Source organism: Balaenoptera musculus, chromosome 5 (genome assembly GCF_009873245.2).
Source record: "Balaenoptera musculus isolate JJ_BM4_2016_0621 chromosome 5, mBalMus1.pri.v3, whole genome shotgun sequence".
NCBI classification, from domain to species: Eukaryota; Metazoa; Chordata; class Mammalia; order Artiodactyla; family Balaenopteridae; genus Balaenoptera; species Balaenoptera musculus.
The window spans coordinates 40,702,110-40,722,476 of NC_045789.1; the positions used below are offsets into that span (position 1 = coordinate 40,702,110).

The following is a 20,367-nucleotide window of genomic DNA, read 5'->3' on the forward strand; positions in this document are numbered from 1 at the left end:
TATTCAAAGAAAAAGTTTTTAGGAAAACTTTGGAAACAGTTAAAATTTTTAAATCCTCAAAAAATTTTCAGCTTCAAATTTTATATATAATAGTAATCCAAAATTCAAATATCCCTCACATTTAGGCAACTAGCAGATTAGATTATATCCTCTCACTATAGAAAAAAATAAAGGTGAAAGTTTTTATTACATATAGTGACTACAGAATAATGGTTAATACACACCATATAAAACTGCAGACGATAATGTTTCTTCACCAAGCTCAGCACAAACATGCAGAAACCTGTTCAAGAACAAAAAAACATGGCTTGTATAATTTGTTACAAAGTTTAAGATTCACTGAGCTCATATAAGCCGAATTTCTATACCACATCTAGCTATACTTTAGCTACTCACTCATACGCTCTCTCTCCTGCTCTTCTATTAAGCATTTTAAGTAAAAGTTTCTCGAGGGAAATGATCCTGTATTCTCCAAAATGCCTAATATAGTCTGTGGCATAAATTCAATAAACATCTCCTGCATTAATTAAGTGAATTAGTCCCTTGCTAATGTGTGGACATGGAAAAACAGATCCTGAATTTCAGTTCACTAAAATTTATTTGCTAGTCAATCCATCAAATGTCTGTGTAGAATGTTTCAATCTCTATATAATATAAAAATTAATAATAATTATTATGGCAGCTGACATCTACTGAACACTTACTGTGTTCCAGGCTCTTGTCTAAGCATTTGATAAGCATTAACTCATTTAACCCTTCCAACCTTCCTATGATGTAGGTACCTATTATCATCTCCAATTTACAGATGAAGAAAAATACACAAAGGACTTTATTAATTTACTGGGGATCACGGGGCTAGAAAAGAGTTAAACCCTTAGATCCTAATGACTCTCAAGAGTCTCGTGGTTCCATAAACTATCATCAGCAAGACTCAGGTTAAGAGTGATTTGAAATTTCTCAGACCCATGTTATAATAATTACAGTAAAACATAATACTGTTAATAATTTCATGATGTACAAACAGTATTTGTGTTTCTGTTTATATCCTACAAATTTATTACCATAAAATTTTACTAAATAAAAATTCTACCTAATGAAATGAAATCTAATAATTATATACTAAATAATGGGAGGCAATATGAAGCACTTTTTGCCTAATATATCAGTAAAGTTCTAAAGATAATTATTTTTTTACAGAAGTAGATACTGGAAATGCATAAGCCAAGTTTAATTTCAGCTAAACAGCTACCCATGCATTCTGTTCTGCAATATCTTTAGAGAGTTCTCTAAGATAGAAAACGAACTGTCACCTAATCTATCCCATATGAAATAAATACTAGACTTTGTATATCTAAGTTATACTGACCAAGGCAATTCTACCCACTAGAGTAAGCAAGGTTGATACTACTCTGACCAGAGCAAAGAATCAAACAGCAGCTGCTGGCAGCTATTTTTTGATGACCGATTTGTAATGTCAGTGTAAAGGATGATGATAAAGGAAGAGAATGCACACTGGCTCCCAGATCCTACCTCACCTCCTATTTGTCACCTATAGAATCTAACTGACTGAACTGCAAAAGAAATATGGAAACATTCTCTGAGTAGAGGCAAACTGACAGCCATATGTCACTTTCTTGAGAAAAAGAAAGGAAGCAAGGTGGGGCAGGGGGAGATTAAAACATGGAATTCATGGCACTGAAATTACCAGTAGCATAAAAGACCTCTTTAAAAATCATTGCCTTTAAATTTCTCTTCAATAGCAGGTAGATTTATTTTTTGGCTTAAGGAATAATGAAATTTCTATGCTGCTTTATGCCATTGGTCCATGGTTAAAGGTGAATGTAGATTGGCCTTGGTTCAGAGGCTAATGGGGTAAAAGCAAAGCAGAGGCAGGACAGATGCCTCTGGAACCTCCCCTTCTGTCCAAACGGACCTCTCTGGCTCTCCCAGCGCAGCCTCGGGAACCTCTCAACATCATTAACTATGAATTACCTCTTCACAAATACTAGTACAACACGTTTGGTGTGTCTCTTTCTTGAAATTATATAATACCATTCACCCTTAAGCATTTCTTCAAATAAAATAACCAGCAGACTTATTCAATACTTTCCTAATGATGATTTTTATCCAGGACAGTCTTGGCAACTCACTTTTACCTGATCCAATTTCACTGTTAAATCAACCAGTAGCAATGCAGCTGTTTAGGGTGCTCTAATAAAGGATATAATTATCTGACTCCTAGATACATTAAAAGAATACAGTTCTCTGAATGTGGAAGAGGAGGTAAAGTGTTTTCCTAGCATATCTAAGGTTAAATATTATTTTCAAAGAAAAAGAATCCAAGAAAGAAACATGTTTACTTTTTCATTCACAACCATCTAGCTATATGTATATTTTATGTTTAACCGTGTAAAAATACATACACGCTATATTTCAATAAATCTATGGAAAGGATAACTTTATACATTTAGATCCATAGTTTTACTTTTTCCCCAATTAACAAAGAACATTTGTACGGTTATATTTCCAATTAAAATCATAGGATTTGGGCTTCCCTGGTGGCGCAGTGGTTAAGAATCTGCCTGCCAATGCAGGGGACACGGGTTCGAGCCCTGGTCTGGGAAGATCCCACATGCCGCAGAGCAACTAAGCCCGTGAGCCACAACTACTGAGCCTGCGCGTCTGGAGCCTGTGCTCCGCAACAAGAGAGGCCTGGATAGTGAGAGGCCCGCGCACCGCGATGAAGAGTGGCCCCCGCTTGCCGCAACTAGAGAAAGCCCTCGCACAGAAACGAAGACCCAACACAGCCGAAAATAAATAAATAAATTTAAAAAAAATCATAGGATTTGTTACAGTATTGTAAACAAAAGTATTCATTGAAAAAGTTTCCTAACATACAGTTCTTGATATACAATTATGTTTAGTTACACTTACTGATCACCATTTATATAAACAGCACTGTGCTGTCCATGCAAAGATGTGTATATCCCGTTGCCCAGTATCAAGGAGTTCCCAGGTGGTTAGGGAGAGCCAGTTACCCAATAGATTACAGACAATTATATTCAAAAAGAACAAAAAAGAATGAGATTTCTAAAGCAGTCAGGAGAAGTGAAGGGAAAAAAAAGACATTGAAAAGTCCAAAAGATGGGATAGAGGAAATTTCCGAAAAAATGGACAATCAAAAAATATTCATGGAGCACTTTAGATGCACCAGACACAAGATACAAAAAAATGGATAAGACAGTCATTCCACTCAAGGAGCTCATAATCTAGTTGAAGAGACAGGAAGATATAAAGAAATAATCAAGTTATTTTTAAAATTTCTTATTGGTGATTAACCAATTCAGTAAACACATGCAGTCCTTAACTCAAAAAACAAACTAAGATGGACCCAGGATTAAATACTGGAGCTTACTGACTCATCCTTTACTCTTTCACATGGCTGTATTTTTCATTACACTCCCCTAACTAATCAAACTCCAAAACATTTCAAACATCATGTTCAACAAATTCAGAAGCACACTGCATTATGTGTGCCCATATTCAGCCACTAGAATACAACTGAGTTGTTTTAAAAAAGTTTGAACATGCACTGTAGAAATTCACACAAACCAACCATTATATTAGCTAAGATAGAGAAAAGTTTTCTCTTAATCTGCATGGTGAGTTTAAGGTATAGAACAAGACTGATATGTGTATAGATTCTAATCATCTTAATTTAAAAACTGTAAGTGGTTTTGAAGATACAGTCCTTTATGAACAGTTGTTTGTGACATCTTTCAAAGAGTTCATCAACATTCTTTGAGATAAAAGATATTCAGGATATTTGGGAAAAAATTCTTAATCATGCATTAATTTTAGCTATAATTTAATCTTATACGTCCATTGATTTTTCTTGAATTCAAAGTATTATATTCAAGTCATAACTTACCCTTAAGGGTTTTTAAAAAGAAGTCAAAACAGTTAGCCATGCACAAATACAAGCAAAAACAAAACAAAACAAAAAAAACAAAGCACTAAACTTAATACGCCTTTAATATGCCTATCACTGGTTGGATAAAGAGATCTTAAGGTGATGATATTAAGGGTCCAACATCTTAAGCTTATTCACCCATCATTACTAGACATGTAATCACATAGTTGCTCTGGTTTCTAAAGAGCCCCAAATCCAAGGCACCAAGATCTTTTTAAAATATATCGAGACTCTAGAGAAAATGTTGTTCCTATAATTTTCTTTTTGCTATCACTCAAATTCATTTTACAACAAAATTATCTAAGTGTCAGAATGACTTCCAGGTCCTAGTCAGTGAGTCATCTGGTATAATATTAAACAAGTCATTTAATGTGGTGGGCCTTGGTGAGTGGGTCAGACCTGGATATACATACATTTTATTTTAATAAAATTCAACGTCAATGAAAGAGCTTGCGTTGTCTCTGCTTTTTAAATCTGCTAAGACCTATAAAAGTCATTTGACCACTGCAGAACTAAAATTTGGACAGGATCCTTGGAATGCTGTTTAACGAGAAGAATTCCAGAGATTTTTATCAGCATAATTTGAGAGAAAGGTACAAATATCTCAACAGAGCACACTTTCTATTTCCTCACTCCTGTTTTAAAGTCTACCTTCATTTGCCAGACTAAGCTCATGAATGTTGCTAATCACTTCAAGAATCACCAGTAAGGCCTCAAGACCCAAAAACCAAAACACTGATGCTGAAAAAAAATCTCTCTAAAAAGCACTGTGCGTGGATGTACATGTTCTCAGCCTCTTGATCATTCATCTAGTAAATGTGTGTTGGGAACCTAAATGCCAGGCCCTGTGCTAGGCACTGGAAATTAAAAACACAAGAGAAACACAAAGTGAGTGCTTATGGTCGTTTAACAGGACCATATTTAGGACACATATAAAATGATAACAGATATAGAATACTATGAATAATTTATATTGGAAGTTTCATCTCTTATCCCAGTAGCTCCTAGCTTACTACAAAGTTGTGTTTTACAGAAACAGACTCACAGACATAAAAAAAAAACTTACAGTTACCAAAGGGGAAAAGCGGTGGGGAAGGGATAAATTAGGATTTGGGGGTTAGCAGATGCAATCTATAAAATATATATAAAATAGATAAACAACAAGGGCCAACTGTATAACACAGGGAACTATATTCAATACCCTGTAATAAACCAAAATGGAAAAGAACATGAAAAAGAATTTATATATATGAATCACTTTGATGTATACCAGAAACTAACTCAACATTGTAAATCAACTATACTTTAAAAAAAAAAAAAAGTTGTGCTTTAAAAATACATTTGTAAGACTGTAATAATGTCAATATCCTGGTGGGATCTTACACTGTAATTTTTCAAAATATTACCATTGGTGGAAACTAGGCAAAGTGCATAAGGGATTCTCTATTATTTCTTAAAACTACATGGAAATACATAATTATCTCAACAAAAAGTACATTTCAAGCCAATAATTTGGGATACAAAAGCAATTTTTCATAGACTATCATAAATAGCAGTTGGTTTCTAAGATCAGCCCACAGTATTTTAATTTTCTTAAAAGAATTTTTTGGCCATGCCACGGAGCATGTGGGATCTTAGTTCCCCAACCAGGGATTGAACACCCGCTCCCTGCAGTGGGAGCTCGGAGTCTTAACCACTGGACCGCCAGGGAAGTCCCGTAATTTTTTAAAATTTATAACCCTCTTGGTATTAAATATAAACCTCAGGCAAGGCCTACATTATATTTAGTATGAATTAGAGCAAAAAGTTCCTATCTTGTCACCCTATTAACGTTACCCAACTCATCCTTCATTTAATTACAAATCTGGTTATATCATCTCTTAGCTTAAAATCCTCCAGTGGTTCTCCTGGGATAAAGCCCAAACTCTTCCCACAATACACAAAGCTTCTCAAGATGGGGCTTCTGCCTACCTCTGCAACCTTCACTGCCTCTCACTGGTCCCGAACATGCCACCCTCTCTCGTTCTCAAGACTGTACAGCTGTTTCCTCCTCCTGGAATGCCCTTTCCTACTGTCCACCTGGCAAACACCTGCTTGTTCTTTGCTTCTCACGACACCTGTCATCTCTTCCTCAAGATGTTCTATGGCCTTCCCACCCCAGCAAAGCAAGGCCCTCCTTCCCCTTCTTTACGCTCTTAGAGGTCCTTGTTCACATTCCAGCAATGAACTAGGGGATATGTGTCTCAGCAGTTGCAAGACCCTGGAAGGCACGCTACCAGCCTATTTCCCTTTGTATCCTCAACACCATGTACAGTACTGGCACTTGGAAAGCACTCAAATGTTTGTTGAAAGAACAACACTGATGACTTTCAATAAGCTTCCATGATTCTATAAAAGAGCAAGTGGTAAGCTATGTCCATGGTGGAAATCAGTTAGAAAAGAGAAGAAATACTGATTCTGTTTTATAAAAGTAGAGTCAGAAATTTTAGGGAATGAAGAAACAATGACTGAAAAGGGTTGGTTGGGAGGCTATCATGTATACAATGTTATAAAAAGAAACAAGAAAGAAAATAAATTACATTGTCTTTACCCTCTCAATTGAGAAGTTCAAGTATAAGTTAGAGCAAATGCAAAGCAAGGAAACAGTAGTTGCCTTATTTTCTGACACGCTACCCATCAGATTTTGCAGTATGCACATCAACACAGATGTAACTGCAGATACGGAAAAAGTGAGATAAGTTTAGATGTGCCAATATAAAACCACAAATAAGCTATATCAAGTGGGAAAAAACAGGTGCAGGATGGTCTGCTCTCATTTGTGTACAAAAATGAGGGAAGGAGGATATAAACATATAAGCTTGAATACTCAAATAATGTCTGAATAGTGGTAGGAAGCCCCTGGAAAGAGTAAGTAAGGCTCTGAGCGGGGAGGGAGATATCACGGAATACTCCTTTTCAGCCCGAATTTTTACTGTGGGAACGTATTATGTTTTCATTTTTAAAAACTAGTTTTAAAAAACCATCCTAGGTAAGGACTCTTGAGATGCTTGGCTTTTGGCGCCCTCCCTATTCAGAACTCAGGCGTGGTGCTGAGAGAGCCAAGCCCCATGGAGAGCGCACACTCGGGTGCCTGGGTCACCAGCCAGCACTAACCGTGCCCGTGAGAGTGAGCCACCTTGGACGTCTAGCCCACTTAGGACACACATGACCAGCACTACCGCCATCTGACTGCAACTGGAGGGGAGGCCCTAAGCTAGAACTGCCCAGTGAAGCGCAGTCAATCCACAGGACCAGGAGAAAAAAATTAGTTGTTGTTTTAAGCCAAGGGAAAAATAAAATACTAATCAAGGATTTCTGTTTTTAAATGGCCGATTGTTCATGTATTACATTTCTTTCTCTTCCGTCCTGGTAGCCCACTAAATCATATTAAAAGAAATTAAGGCAAAAACCTACAGAGCAAAGAGAATTGAAGAAATGTCAAGGAAAAAAGAAGAAAAATGGCTACAAAATTTGGAAGCTGGAAAACCGACTGGATGACTTTCAGCAGATCTGAGAAATCAGGGACAAGTAGAAGTATTTTCTAGAGAAAACTGAACAGGAAAGGCTCACTGGAAGGCAAGGTTAAGGCTTGGGCTTCTAAACTAGAGGACTAAGTACAGGTCTACTACTAGTAAGTGGAACCCTAGCCAAAGCAGTCAACTGTGAGAACAGAACAAAGATATTATTAGAAATGTATGAACATAAAACATTTACCTTCTAAGCACATTTCATAGGAAACTATTAGAGGCTATGCTGCAGCAGAATGAGGGTGTTATCCTAGAAATTGGAAGACACAGGAAAAGCCAAATCATGAGGAGACAGCTGACAGCAGGCCTACAAGCAGCCAGTCCAAACAGGAACAGGAGCCCAGACGTCCCTGGGATAAAGGTCACCAGGAAAAACGGGAACTAATCAACTCTCTGATTTCTGTGAATATCTGAAAAAATGACAACAGACATGGGACAGACTCAAAAGGAAAATCAAGGATTCCTACACAGAAATTTATGAAGGTGGAAAAGAAAAGGAAAAGAGCAGCTATTAAGGGCAGGAAAAGCAAAAAGTTGTAAAAGAATGGAAATGTAATCAAAGATACTATTCGGCTCTATAGGAAGTGATACTTTAGGTACCTATTTAATAATATAAATAATGACAATAAAAAACTGAGTATGGAGAAGAGAGAGAGGTTATTACAGGAAGTCAATAGATAATGCCTAAATATATTAAGAAATAGGCATATTACTTAGAAAAATGAAAACAATCTGGAAGTGGGGTGCAGGGTTATTGTTTACATTAACAATAACATCAGATTCTTTTGACATTAGCAGATTTTTAAACTAATGGACATATGTTAATGATTTATATTTTAATTAATCACAATTTTACTATTAAGTAATTGTAAGAATAATTATATACGAAATAAAGTTGTTATTACAGACACTTTTCTTGCTAATAAGAAGTCTTGCCAGTAAAAATAGACTAAGAAGGTACAGTATGCTTCTCTCCTGTAATAGTAAAGAATCCATCCCAGAATTTACCTTACATTTAACAAAATGAATCAAATGTGTTTGTTTGGTACGAGAAACTATGCAAAGTTTCTTTCTACCATGAAAAAAAATGTCACAGATGAGGTTAATGAACATAAAATCAGAGTCAAGCATATTATTCTCCAAAATTTTAGTTGTTAGCAGTCATAATTAATCTCTCTATAATCATGATTCTTCTAAACAGATTAGAATTTAAAATGAAATAACTACCTAAGAATGGATAACTTCTTTTGCCCTTGAAAGAACAAAAATACTTTTCAATATCTATTTCCAAGAATGAAGATATCTACATTCAATATCTATTTCCAAGAATGTATTTTAGACATATCATTTATAATTTAAAAAAATTAAGTAATGGACTGAGAAAACTGGACTTAACAAAAAACCTGACTGTAAAACAGGCAATTTCTTTGGAAAATGTAGGTTCCCCTGCCCCAAAATTGATTCTCTGAAAATTACCATTATCGTTTCAGATTGTATTTCATTCTCTGGCTTCCTAGAATCAGAAATAAAATAGAGACCAAGATCTGCCGGGGTGTTTATTAAAATTGAACACCATGAAAAAGATCATAATTACTGAATATAAATGACATACTTTTAAAGGACTGGACATTCTTCCCCACATACTCTGTATATTTTTTTGTTTAATGAGAAATGGAAGTCATCCATAGTGTATTCAGTTTCCAAAATTGTATTAACTGGAGAAGAATTTATTTATGAGAAACTCCTAACAGCTAAAACAGTAACTATTAAAAGCTAAAGTGAAAACTCACATATAAATTTCATTTCCTCCTTTAAAAATGGAAATAATGATAATGATAAATACTTAAATAGTACCAGGTACTGTTCTAAGTGCTTGACAAAGAAACTGAGGCACAGGTAAATTAATTAAATTTCCCAAAGTTTATTCAGCTAGTAAGTGGTGGAACCAGGATTCATACTGGCAATCTGATTTTTAAACAGTACATATCTAAATCAATTTCTTAGAAATGCCTTTTATGATTGGTAAACTTTAATGGAAAACAAATCTATTAATTCTAATTGTTATCCTAAGTATCTGATTTTTTTTTTCCATAGGATTTAATTTATTTATTTTCATTTATGGCTGTGTTGGGTCTTCGTTTCTGGGCGAGGGCTTTCTCTAGTTGTGGCAAGCGGGGGCCACTCTTCATCGCAGTGCGCGGGCCTCTCACTATCGTGGCCTCTCTTGTTGCAGAGCACAGGCTCCAGACGCGCAGGCTCAGTAGTTGTGGCTCACGGGCCCAGTTGCTCCGCGGCATGTGGGATCTTCCCCCCATGCTCGAACCCGTGTCCCCTGCATTGGCAGGCAGACTCTCAACCACTGCACCACCAGGGAAGCCCCTAAGTATCTGATTCTTAATCTAAAATCATAAAAACATGTGGCATAGCCTACTATAAACAAATATGTATATTTTATATATATATATATAAATGAATATATAATAAACCATGTCAGGAAAACTAAGTACCCCGAATAATTCTATATGAAAACTCTATTTCCTAGGAACAAATAAAGCAATACATATGTGAAAGTTTCTTTGTAAATTATACTTGGTAAATAACCCATATATTTAAAAGTGCCTTTCCTATAATTTGTGAAGAAAATTTTCAAATATATGGAGTGACTATTAAGCAAGTAGTTTTATTTAAACCACCATTAGGGAGTGACTACTGCTTAAGACTGTGATGAAAGAAATAGCTTTATATATGAGACATTTTAAAAAGAGAAGCTGGATTAAAATGTAACAAATAAAGGATATTATAAATTTAAATAACAAATAAAAATAAGCATGTAACATATATTGGCTACATATCAATAAAGACTTTTTTCCTTAACTTACCTGCCAGATAGAGGGCAAATGATATAAATCTGTGGTAGCGAATGAGGAACTGAAGTTGCTCTTCTCTTTGAACAAATGTAGCAAAATAATCAGCTACAGTCTCTCCATAGAAAAAGTAGTTTACACACAGTAGAAAGTACCTATAATTTTAAAACAATTAGCTTCTTTAGATTTGAAATTTTTTTCCCCTCAAACTCAACGAAACTATTTTCTACAGTTTGATGATGACACAAAGTTCAAAACCAAGTTGAGAAGACCAGTTCATGATATATTCCACCAAAATGCTTTTTTTCCTGTTTTAAACTTAATTTCAAACTTATCAGTCAACAAAAATTTACTGAATAGTTCATGCCTTTATTTAGCTCAATGTCTAAATGTCAGAGACAGATAATTAGGAAACAATGTAGAAAACAATGTAGAAAATACTAGACATACTCACTGTCTCTCACACACTCTCAGACACACACATACACACACACACACAGCATTAAGTTTATAATGAAAATTCACTCCCAGCTACTCACAGCTCTAATGCTTTGTAAAGATCCTAAGCCAAATTCCCACCTGTCCTAGGGAAGATCAACAGGAAAAGAAGGTAGAGGTAATTTGACCTCTAACCTCCACCCTCCTGCCCTGCACACACTGGGGTCTTGCCCCCTCTTCTCAATGCTCCAGATGCACTCTAGTTGAGCAGTGACTCAAAAAGGGTAGCTGTGGGGAACGGAGCTAGCAGCGGGTAAAAATCTCTGGGAAAAACTTTAAAAACGTGATAAATGGCCTGCCCTTCTCCCAGTTCTGGTATATCTTTGTCCCCGGGGAGAAGTTGAACCCATGAGATTTTGCTGATGGGAGCATGTGTGAGCCAGAAAAAAAGGCTGAGAAACACTGCCTTAGGGTTCCTCCCGGACTCCTCCTTAGAAGGGCAGAGTCCTAGGCAGCCAGGAGGGCAGCAGAAGACGAAAGGGGTGGTGGTTTCCCTCTGGTTCTCATGAATGGAATTACACCCCACTGTTCCCAAAGGTAAGTATTTTATCAGCTGTAGTTTTCTCTCTCCTACAATGGAAACTGACTGTGTCGCCTCTGTAAGGCTGTCAAAGCCTACTCCAGCCACCAATCCAACTTTTTGGCCACTACTCCCTAATAAATACACACCTTCTGCTCAGGAGGGCCAGGAAGATCTCACCATCTGTGGCACATGCCTCCTGGGTCCCACATCTGAAACCTGACGGGTGCTACTTCCCCAACCCAGAACACTCTTCTCCAGCCAAAGCCTGTCTTTATTTCAAGTAACAGTTTCTCTCACACGTTCTCCATGAAGCCTCTACAATCACTGGAGCCCATCCTGACCTACCTTTTTTTTCTCCTGCGCTTAAAATCAATCCTGCACAGTTTAGCTTTTAATTACTCTCCGACTACTTAATCTACCTAACACTCCCTGTACACATTGCCACTCATGAGGAAACTTTCCAGAAGGAAAAATTAAGTGTTAACAAAACCAAGAAACTGTTTTCGACTACCGTAAACCCAAAAAGTGATTTGTTTGTTATAATAAGACACTGGCCCCTCTGGCTGATACTAATCAAACAACTATATTCAAAGACATGGCCTGTTAGGTTAATTATGAACTATCATATTATCATGTTTCATGGTCAAGGTCCTGATAACCAAGAAACCTAGAAAGTTTTAAAAATGTATAAAGCTTTAAATATTAAAATTATTTGGTGATTTTTATTTACTAATTTTGCATGCATTTGTACATATACAATATTTCAGAGGCTGGTAACTGCCCTGAAATATTTAGCAGGGTGCCTTATGCACTGACCCCAGAGTCTTCCTCTTCCCTCTGACTACCCTCCTTGTTGCATGTTACAGGGCCCAGGGCCTGGAGGAGACCAAACCAGAAGCAGCAAAGGTAAGGCCATCCCTCCTCTCACTGCCCTGTCCCCCCCCCGCCCCCCTGCTGGCATCCTGGGGCCTATGGGGGCTTTGGAGAAGGTGGGCCAGCCTGCAGGGGTGGGGATGGGAGGGGAGGAGAGAGACAGACATTCAGCTTGGGCTTTCCCATCCTGAATAAACCACTGATCACAAAAAAAAAAAAAAAAAAAAAAAGACCAAAAAAGACAAAACAAAACAAAAAAACCCATAACTATTTTCATATCTCATCTTCAAGTCCTTGTAGAAATATCAAATTTTGTGTGTGGTCTCATATCAACTGAGGGGAAATAAGGCAAAAGATTACACATATTCATAACATTTTACAAAATGAAACTTTCTGTTAAAATTGTAATTATAAAGGATATAAAAATGTGTCGAATATAATGCTGAGGTTTTTAAAAAGAGCACAAGAATAGTGTTTATATTCAATTTAAATCAGGTATCTCTACAAAGAGTGAAAGATATGAAAATAGTTGTGTTGAAATGGGAGAGTTACAGGTAATTTCCTTCTTTCAAAATTCAATTTCATTCTTTTAATTTATATTTCTTTAAAATCAATCTATAAGGTCAACCGTGTAGATACTGATTGATCAGGATGCTTCCTTACAAACTTTAGAAAAGAATCAGATTTTCACATCGGAAACAGTTTTAAGTCACTTACCAGCTTAGTGTTCTAAACCAAGGTAGGTCATAAGAATGATAGACTCTGTACCCTATAGTGATAATTTCATGGAAGCATTTCACTTGGATGCCTAGAACCTGAAACCAAGAGAAAACGTTAACATACATTTCTCAATATTTACATTTATGCTTAGTTATTTAATAAGTAGCTTGTTGTCACATATATTTAAAAAATCTTCAGCCTACCCACTTTCAGTTAGTCTAAATATCAGCAGCAAAAATTCAATATTCAACTTCTCTATAATCAAGTGATATCCCAAAGAGGCAAGCAAAACAATGTTTTATTCAAAAAGTTTGAGAGATCCTTCCCGGGGTAGGAGGTGGCATTGTAGTTTGGAGTTTGAGGGGTATAGTCTGATTGGGATCACAGCTGACTAGGCTTTATCTCTCATTACTGCTTCATTTCTTGTGGTTGACAGTCTTTCTGTCCATTTTGTTTCTTGAGTTATCCTAGGAAAATGATCATAAGTGAAAGTTTGCTTGTATATATTTTTAACCATACAACCTGGTATTCTTGCCACGGATAAAGATACTATCAGGACAAATGGCTAAAATATCTTTACCCAGTCACCCAGGGGTTTGGGCGTGAGCTTTTCATTCTTCCCTCCAGGCCAACTCTCCCACAGCCAGCTACACACATCTCTGATCAACCCAAGCAGTGCTTCCTTGACAACTTATAAGCAGCTTTCTACATCTGCAGCCCCACTGGCCAGTCAAGTGAGTCCATGCGGTTCTGTCTGCCTAGCGCCCAATACACATGCCTAGTAAATGGGTTTATATTCAAGAATCCCTTTTTGATGGTCTATGTAGCTGTCCTTCAAACTGCTAAATCCACCAATCTGGGTAAAGGTAATTTCTGAGACTGTAGCATCATATCCAGTGTTTGGCTTAAGACAATTCCAAGACTCAAAGAGCAAATGGCAAGCTGAACACTCATCACCATAAACTAAGAGATTCAAACCTTTGTGAATATAGCAGACTAACTTTTTCAACCTCTAGAGAATATACCCAAGGGCTTGTTTTTGTACAACCCTGGAGTTAAGAATGGATTTTATATTTTTAAAGAGTTAAAAATAAAAAACAAAGATTATATGACAGACACATACATATGTGGCTCCTTAAAGCCTAAAATACAACAATCTGGTCCTTTACAGAAAGAGCTAACCAAAGTCTGCCGAAGAATATACTTTGGGATTTCTTTTTGAGATCGCCACAAATCAGCTTTCCCAAACCTACTGCCCAGGATATTCTTAAGCTCTTTTTCCCCACTATACCTAGTACATGTCCAATGACATACTTAAAAAAAGTAGTTGTGTCCCCTCAGCCATACAGTAAGAAAATATTATGCCAAACTATTACAAATAGTTCTTTTAAGAAAAACTCATAAATGTGTTATAATGTAAACACAAGAGGAAATTTAAATACTGTCCTTCAGGGGCTTCCCTGGTGGCGCAGTGGTTGAGAATCTGCCTGCTAATGCAGGGGACACGGGTTCGAGCCCTGGTCTGGGAAGATCCCACATGCCGCGGAGCAACTAGGCCCGTGAGCCACAACTACTGAGCCTGCGCATCTGGAGCCTGTGCTCCACAACAAGAGAGGCCGCGATAGTGAGGCCCGCACACCGCAATGAAGAGTGGCCCCCGCTCGCCGCAACTAGGGAAAGCCCTCATACAGAAACGAAGACCCAACACAGCCAAAAATAAATAGATAAATTAATTAAAAAAAGAAAAAAAAATACTGTCCTTTAAATAGCCTTTGTGTATAACATCAAGTCATTTTTTTAACAATAATAGTCCGAGAATGGGGACAATGCTAGATGTTAAGATAAAATGGCAAAGTCAAGCTATTTATAGAACCAAGGGCTTTTAGAATATCAAATGAACTGATGTTACTTCTATGAATACATTTGTTCAAGAGCAACCATTAGCACTATATATGGTGTTTCACTGAAAGAAGAAAAAAAGAATCTTTAATATCACACACATATATGTATATGGTTGTCACTTACAGCTTACCAGTAGAACATGGAACTGCTCGGAAAATAAAAAACAGGGAATTCAAAATAATAGACTAAGAACTGGGTGATCACACAGAAACTGATACACCATGCCATCAATACTGGCAGCAATTCATTGGGAGGACTCTGTTGGCCCGATTAATGTGTTATGAGCATTAAAAACAACAATCGATATGTAAATACCTACTCTGCTAGTTACTGAAGATTCAGAGAAATAATACAGGGTTTTTGTTCTCAAAGAGGCATAGTCTTTCAGGGAGAACACACACAACTACAATACCATGTGGAAACAGCCACATGGATATAAGCACAGGAAGACAAAAAACCTGTGGTAAGGGTGGGGATGGGCCAGTTGGGGTGAAGGAGAAGGATGTACACAGTCATGTACATAGGAGAGGAGGAGGATGTTAAGGGAACTACAAGTAGTCCAGAGCTGCTGGAACACAAAGCTGGGGTGAGAAGTAGAGAGAGATGAGTCTGGTCACAGCACCACAGGAAACAGCATGAAAGGCTGCACAAAGGAGTTGGTGCCGATCATGAGAGGGCATGATCAGACGTGAATGTCTGGGGATAACAGAGGTAGAAGGAACTAACTGGAGAAGCAGCAAGAGAAGAGACAGTAAGGCAGGCAAGATACCACCATCCAGATGAGTACGGATAAGTGGCAGGAGAGGGTGAAGTATAAGGAATGAGAGACATCAAGGAGGTAGAACTGACTGGATCTGGTGCCTGAGGAAACTGGGGGGCTAAGAGAGAGAGGGGAACACAGGACAACACCAGGGAAGGCTTGGAGAAGTAGATAGAGTTATGCAGAATGGCTGGTGATAGAACAGAAGTTCAGATTTAGATATGTTGAGCTGGAACTATGTGTTATGTAGATAAAAGTGCCTATTTTCACTCTGGGAATCTATTTGAAGAAAATAATCCTGCATATGAAAAAGCTTTATATTCTAATATGTTTAGGATAATGTTATTCACAATAAAGAAAAACCAGAATATAACCTGAACGTCTAAAAATAACACACTGCTTTAAATAACTTAAGATGTACTACATTTCATTGAGTAGGTGAAGGTATTAAAGCTGATGGCTATAAAGACCGCGGAGCAACACAAAACATTCAATATTTAGTTTAAAAAGGATACAAAATTTTAGTCATACTATAATTACAACCATGGTTTTTAAAAGAAAAAAAGATGAAAGGAAATACATCAAATGGCAGTACTAATTGAGTTTTGGTGGTTGATGATAGGGTTGGGGTGATTTTTTTTTTAATTATCTATTTTCCAAAGTAATTTCAATATACTTTTATAACTCTCACAATGGGAAAAAAACTAATGCACTATTTAAAAATAAGTTAAATAATGTGAATTAAAACAGTTATTATAGGAGTTCCAGGAAGGGGTGGGGGAACCTCTTATGTCTTTTATATGTTCACATCTACCTTTAAATCAAGATATGCTTTAGCAACTCCATCACTTAGAAAGTGTGATTCCAAGCTGTGACTGCAACAATTAAAGCACTATAAATAGAAGGTTGAAGGAAAAAAACTCCTTTTATTTTAAGGAATATGAGTATGAGTTCCATCTTAAAATAGTAGCTATCATTTGCTAGAAGTAAGTTTTTAATAAAACTCTCTTGAATTCGTCATTTTTGAGTGCTGATATTATAAGGCAAATGCAAGCTAGGTACAATGTGTACTTCTCAAAATATAAATATAAATGACCTAGTCAGGGTTGTGAATGTAAATAATACTTTAAAACACATAAAGGTAGTGTCAACTGAGTACCAAGTGCGTGTATATCCATCCCTGTTCCCTTAACATAAACATCATAAATACAATTGAGATGGATGAAGACAAATAATAAAAAGGAGGGACACTGTACATATCCCCGAGAGCAGGCCCTCGCTGTTCACTGCTAAACCATGCTCAGCACCCAGGAAATGCGTGATGTTCGTCACGAATGAATTTCTCCTTCTTACTTCTATCACTTTGGGCTTCAAGTGTTTCATACTTCTTTAGATATAAAGGCTTTTATACACAGGGAATCCTTTGCTGTGAAAATCCTTCCTCCAAGGTCTCCCCTTCACCCCAGTGAATCCTACTCAACTTTCAAGATCGCAGTGCAGACGCTGGGCACTGGATAAAGTCTGGAAAGTCTCCTGGCTCCCCCCTTTGCTGTCATAGCATCCAATTCTTTTTTTCAAATGCTTATTGCAGTTTATGATTACATATCTGATCAATTCTTTAATATGTAGACAGTAAGCTCCATGAGGGCAGACACAGGTGCATTTTTCTCAGCACGACTGCATCATTCCCCAGAACTGCCTGGCATGTAGCAGGCATCCTGAAGCATGTGTTAAATGAATGAATTAAAAGCTGAAAAAATGTGTCTGACTTCTTAACTTGTTGGGCTTCCCATACACAACAAAATCCCAAACTCCCAGAATGGCTTTTGCTTGCCTCTCTAGTCTCATCCCTAGACACTCTCCACATGTATAACTCACAAACCCCCCAACGGACCACAGTCTCTCCTTATTACACCCCTGCCCCTGATATCCCCAACTTGGAATGCCCTCCCCTGTCCAGTGCTTCTTTCTGACTCAGCTTTCGCATCACCTCCTCTGGAAGTCTTCCCTCATCTCTCTCTCAGACTGGATGAGGTAATTTTTTTACTGTGCTCTTCCAACAAGATCTATCATGGGGTTTATTCCACTCATTTACTACACCATTTATTCATATGGTTACTTACATGTCTCTGCCATTAGAATGAATCCCTGGAAGTCAGGGATCTAGCTAATAGTCATATACGTTGAAGTCGTGTGTGTGTGTGTGTGTGTGTGTGTTTCTGTTCTACCTAATGCTTGGTGCAATGTCTGACACAAAGTTGTGTATCTACTGAATATCACGTATACTTGATACACACTGAATGGCCAATTTGCAAATGGAAAAGATTAATCCAGGTCATTTCATGAACCAGAAGATGCTTAAAGGAACTAAATTTGCTGCTGTCAAGTCTTGAACCACCTTCTTTTTCATGACATGCTCAAATTTACTTCAATATCAATGCTGAAAAACAAAGCAAGAGACACTTGGGCAAACACTTACAAGAAGCATCAGCATAAAGGATCCCATATAGATGATCAGGAAAAACAATGAAATCATAGTTAGAGTAAGAATTCCACGAATCCACCAGTTTTTCCACCTAAAAAGGAAATATTTGTAGAGTTAGCATTCACGTGTTCTTAAATTTTTGTGTGTCGTTTCAGTAACGAGTTGCCAGACTTACAGGTTTCCCTTAACTATGTTTTAGGAATCCCCTATACTTTACCTTATACAATAACAACAGCACAAACCAACCAAACAAACCAATAGCATTCGCTCACTCACGGAGAGCTAAAGGAAATGTAAAAATTATGTTCGCCGAAGAAAAAAACTAGTTTTTGTTGCATGTGAACGAGGATGAATCGTGAGGCTGGGAGGCGAGGTGGCCAACGCAGACGTGTGCACATTCCACCCGGGGTCACTCAGGTGGGAAGAAGGAGTCAGGTGCACAGCCCTCCCAAAGGGCGTCTGTCCTTCCGTGCGGTGGATAAAAAAAGTACTGATTTTAAGGTGGTGTAGAACAGAGAGCATGGCCTTGCAATGAGAAAAAGTAAAGAAAGGACAATGCGGAACTGAAACTGGAGAGCACCGCGATTTCAGGGAAACGAGGAAGGTGTGGGGAGGTCCGTCATTGAGGGCAAGGCCAGACGGAAGATCAGTTCTTTCTGTTGCTCAGTGTGTGCTGTCTGCTTTCCTGCGGGACAGAGCCTTTCGTAGAAAAGTATTCTCTTCTCCTTGGGCCTCTGCTGGTGCTGAGAGCAGAGCTTCCCTGAGGCACACCTGGCTGGTCCCTGGTAGACTGAGACTTGACCTCCTCAACCCTCTGCCGTCAGTGAGGGCCTGGGGAGCCCATCTGCCTGCCCCCCACCACTGCAGGAGCCTCACACTTCACCCCCTGTGTACCTTACAAATATTTGCACTCTTTATGTGGTTACGTCATAAAAAATGTCAGCAGCCACTGTATGAAACACCTCCAATTGTTCTAACAACACCTATAGAAGGATGATGCTTTCTGAATCTAAAACTGCTGCCCTCTGAGTTTATTCATTCTACACTCATTTTACGTTATACTCACAGTAAAGTTTTTAAATAATTTTCTGATTTCTATTAATTCAAATGCTAACATTTAAATTATATCACAAGAGATTCTGACCCAACGTATAGTAACATATATGCACTGTATTCTAAGCACAAGCCCTCGTTCTCCTCTCTGTAATAGAAATATTAGCTGATTTCATCCATTTATCGAATACTGATTACACTCCCTGCTTTCAATCACTCTCCTATATAGTCTAGATACCCCTAGCTACCCTTCCTCAAATATCCCTTTGATCATGTCCTTTCTGCACACAAGACCTAAAATGCCAACATTAAGTCCAAACTCTTTTATATAGTTTCCAAGGTTTTTCACAAGGTGGTCAAATTGTACTTACCCAACTTTATTTCCCTCTACTGTTTAGTTAAGTATGTAGACTCATACATTTTTCATGAGACTGTAAGCTTTGAGGCTGAACTGAAATGAATGCAGAATCAAAAATGCTACAGCTGAAAGGTTCTATTTGACTTAATAGAACGAACTCTTTGAGGATGAATGAATGGATTAGGAAACTGGGCTAGGTCGCAGAGCTAGTCAGAGGTAAATAAAGGACCATAAGCCAGTCTCCTGATAATAATCCTGTCTTCCTTGCACGAACCTCAGAAATGTACTTAGCCCTCCTTCATAACTGATTCTCAGACTCAGAATTACTGAGAACCTCTTCTAGAGAAGAGGACACTACCCAAGTGTCAGAAATCAGTCCTTGGTGGGAGTTGAAAGGTCCAAGTGTACCTCTAATGTTAAAGGGCTGGCTCTGAACGGCAGAGAATGGTAGCTTCTGAGAACCAGAGATTTAAACAAAGACCTACTCTCTTTTATTATACAGATGTTACTCCAGCCAGAAAAATTCCCCTCCCCAACAAGATCAAAGACTTAATTGCCTTATTTTAAGTTAAGTGACTCACCAAATCTCCCAAGAATACCTAACACAAAGTTAAGCACATAAAAGCACATACTTAATATATATATCCATTGATACAGTAACCCAAAGTTATCTCTCAGGGGAGAAGCACTGAATTCGAAACAGAGCATTGATATGCAAAAAAATATGTACCACTGTTACTAAAATCTAGAGGAAAGTCTGGTTCCGAATTCAAAATTCTTGATTTCCTTTAC

The 20,367-nt window shown here is 37.7% G+C and overlaps 1 protein-coding gene across 1 annotated transcript in view; it reads right to left on the reverse strand.

Annotated features, from left to right (window-relative positions):
* Nucleotides 1-20,367, reverse strand: part of CDS1 (CDP-diacylglycerol synthase 1) — a 71,722-nt gene that overhangs the window by 21,779 nt on the left and 29,576 nt on the right. The window contains exons 3-6 of the mRNA XM_036853758.1: nucleotides 18,159-18,255; nucleotides 13,015-13,112; nucleotides 10,419-10,558; nucleotides 225-283 (exon numbers count right to left, since the gene is read on the reverse strand). Coding sequence (XP_036709653.1) covers nucleotides 225-283; nucleotides 10,419-10,558; nucleotides 13,015-13,112; nucleotides 18,159-18,255 — 394 coding nt within the window. The remainder of the gene's footprint in view (nucleotides 1-224; nucleotides 284-10,418; nucleotides 10,559-13,014; nucleotides 13,113-18,158; nucleotides 18,256-20,367) is intronic.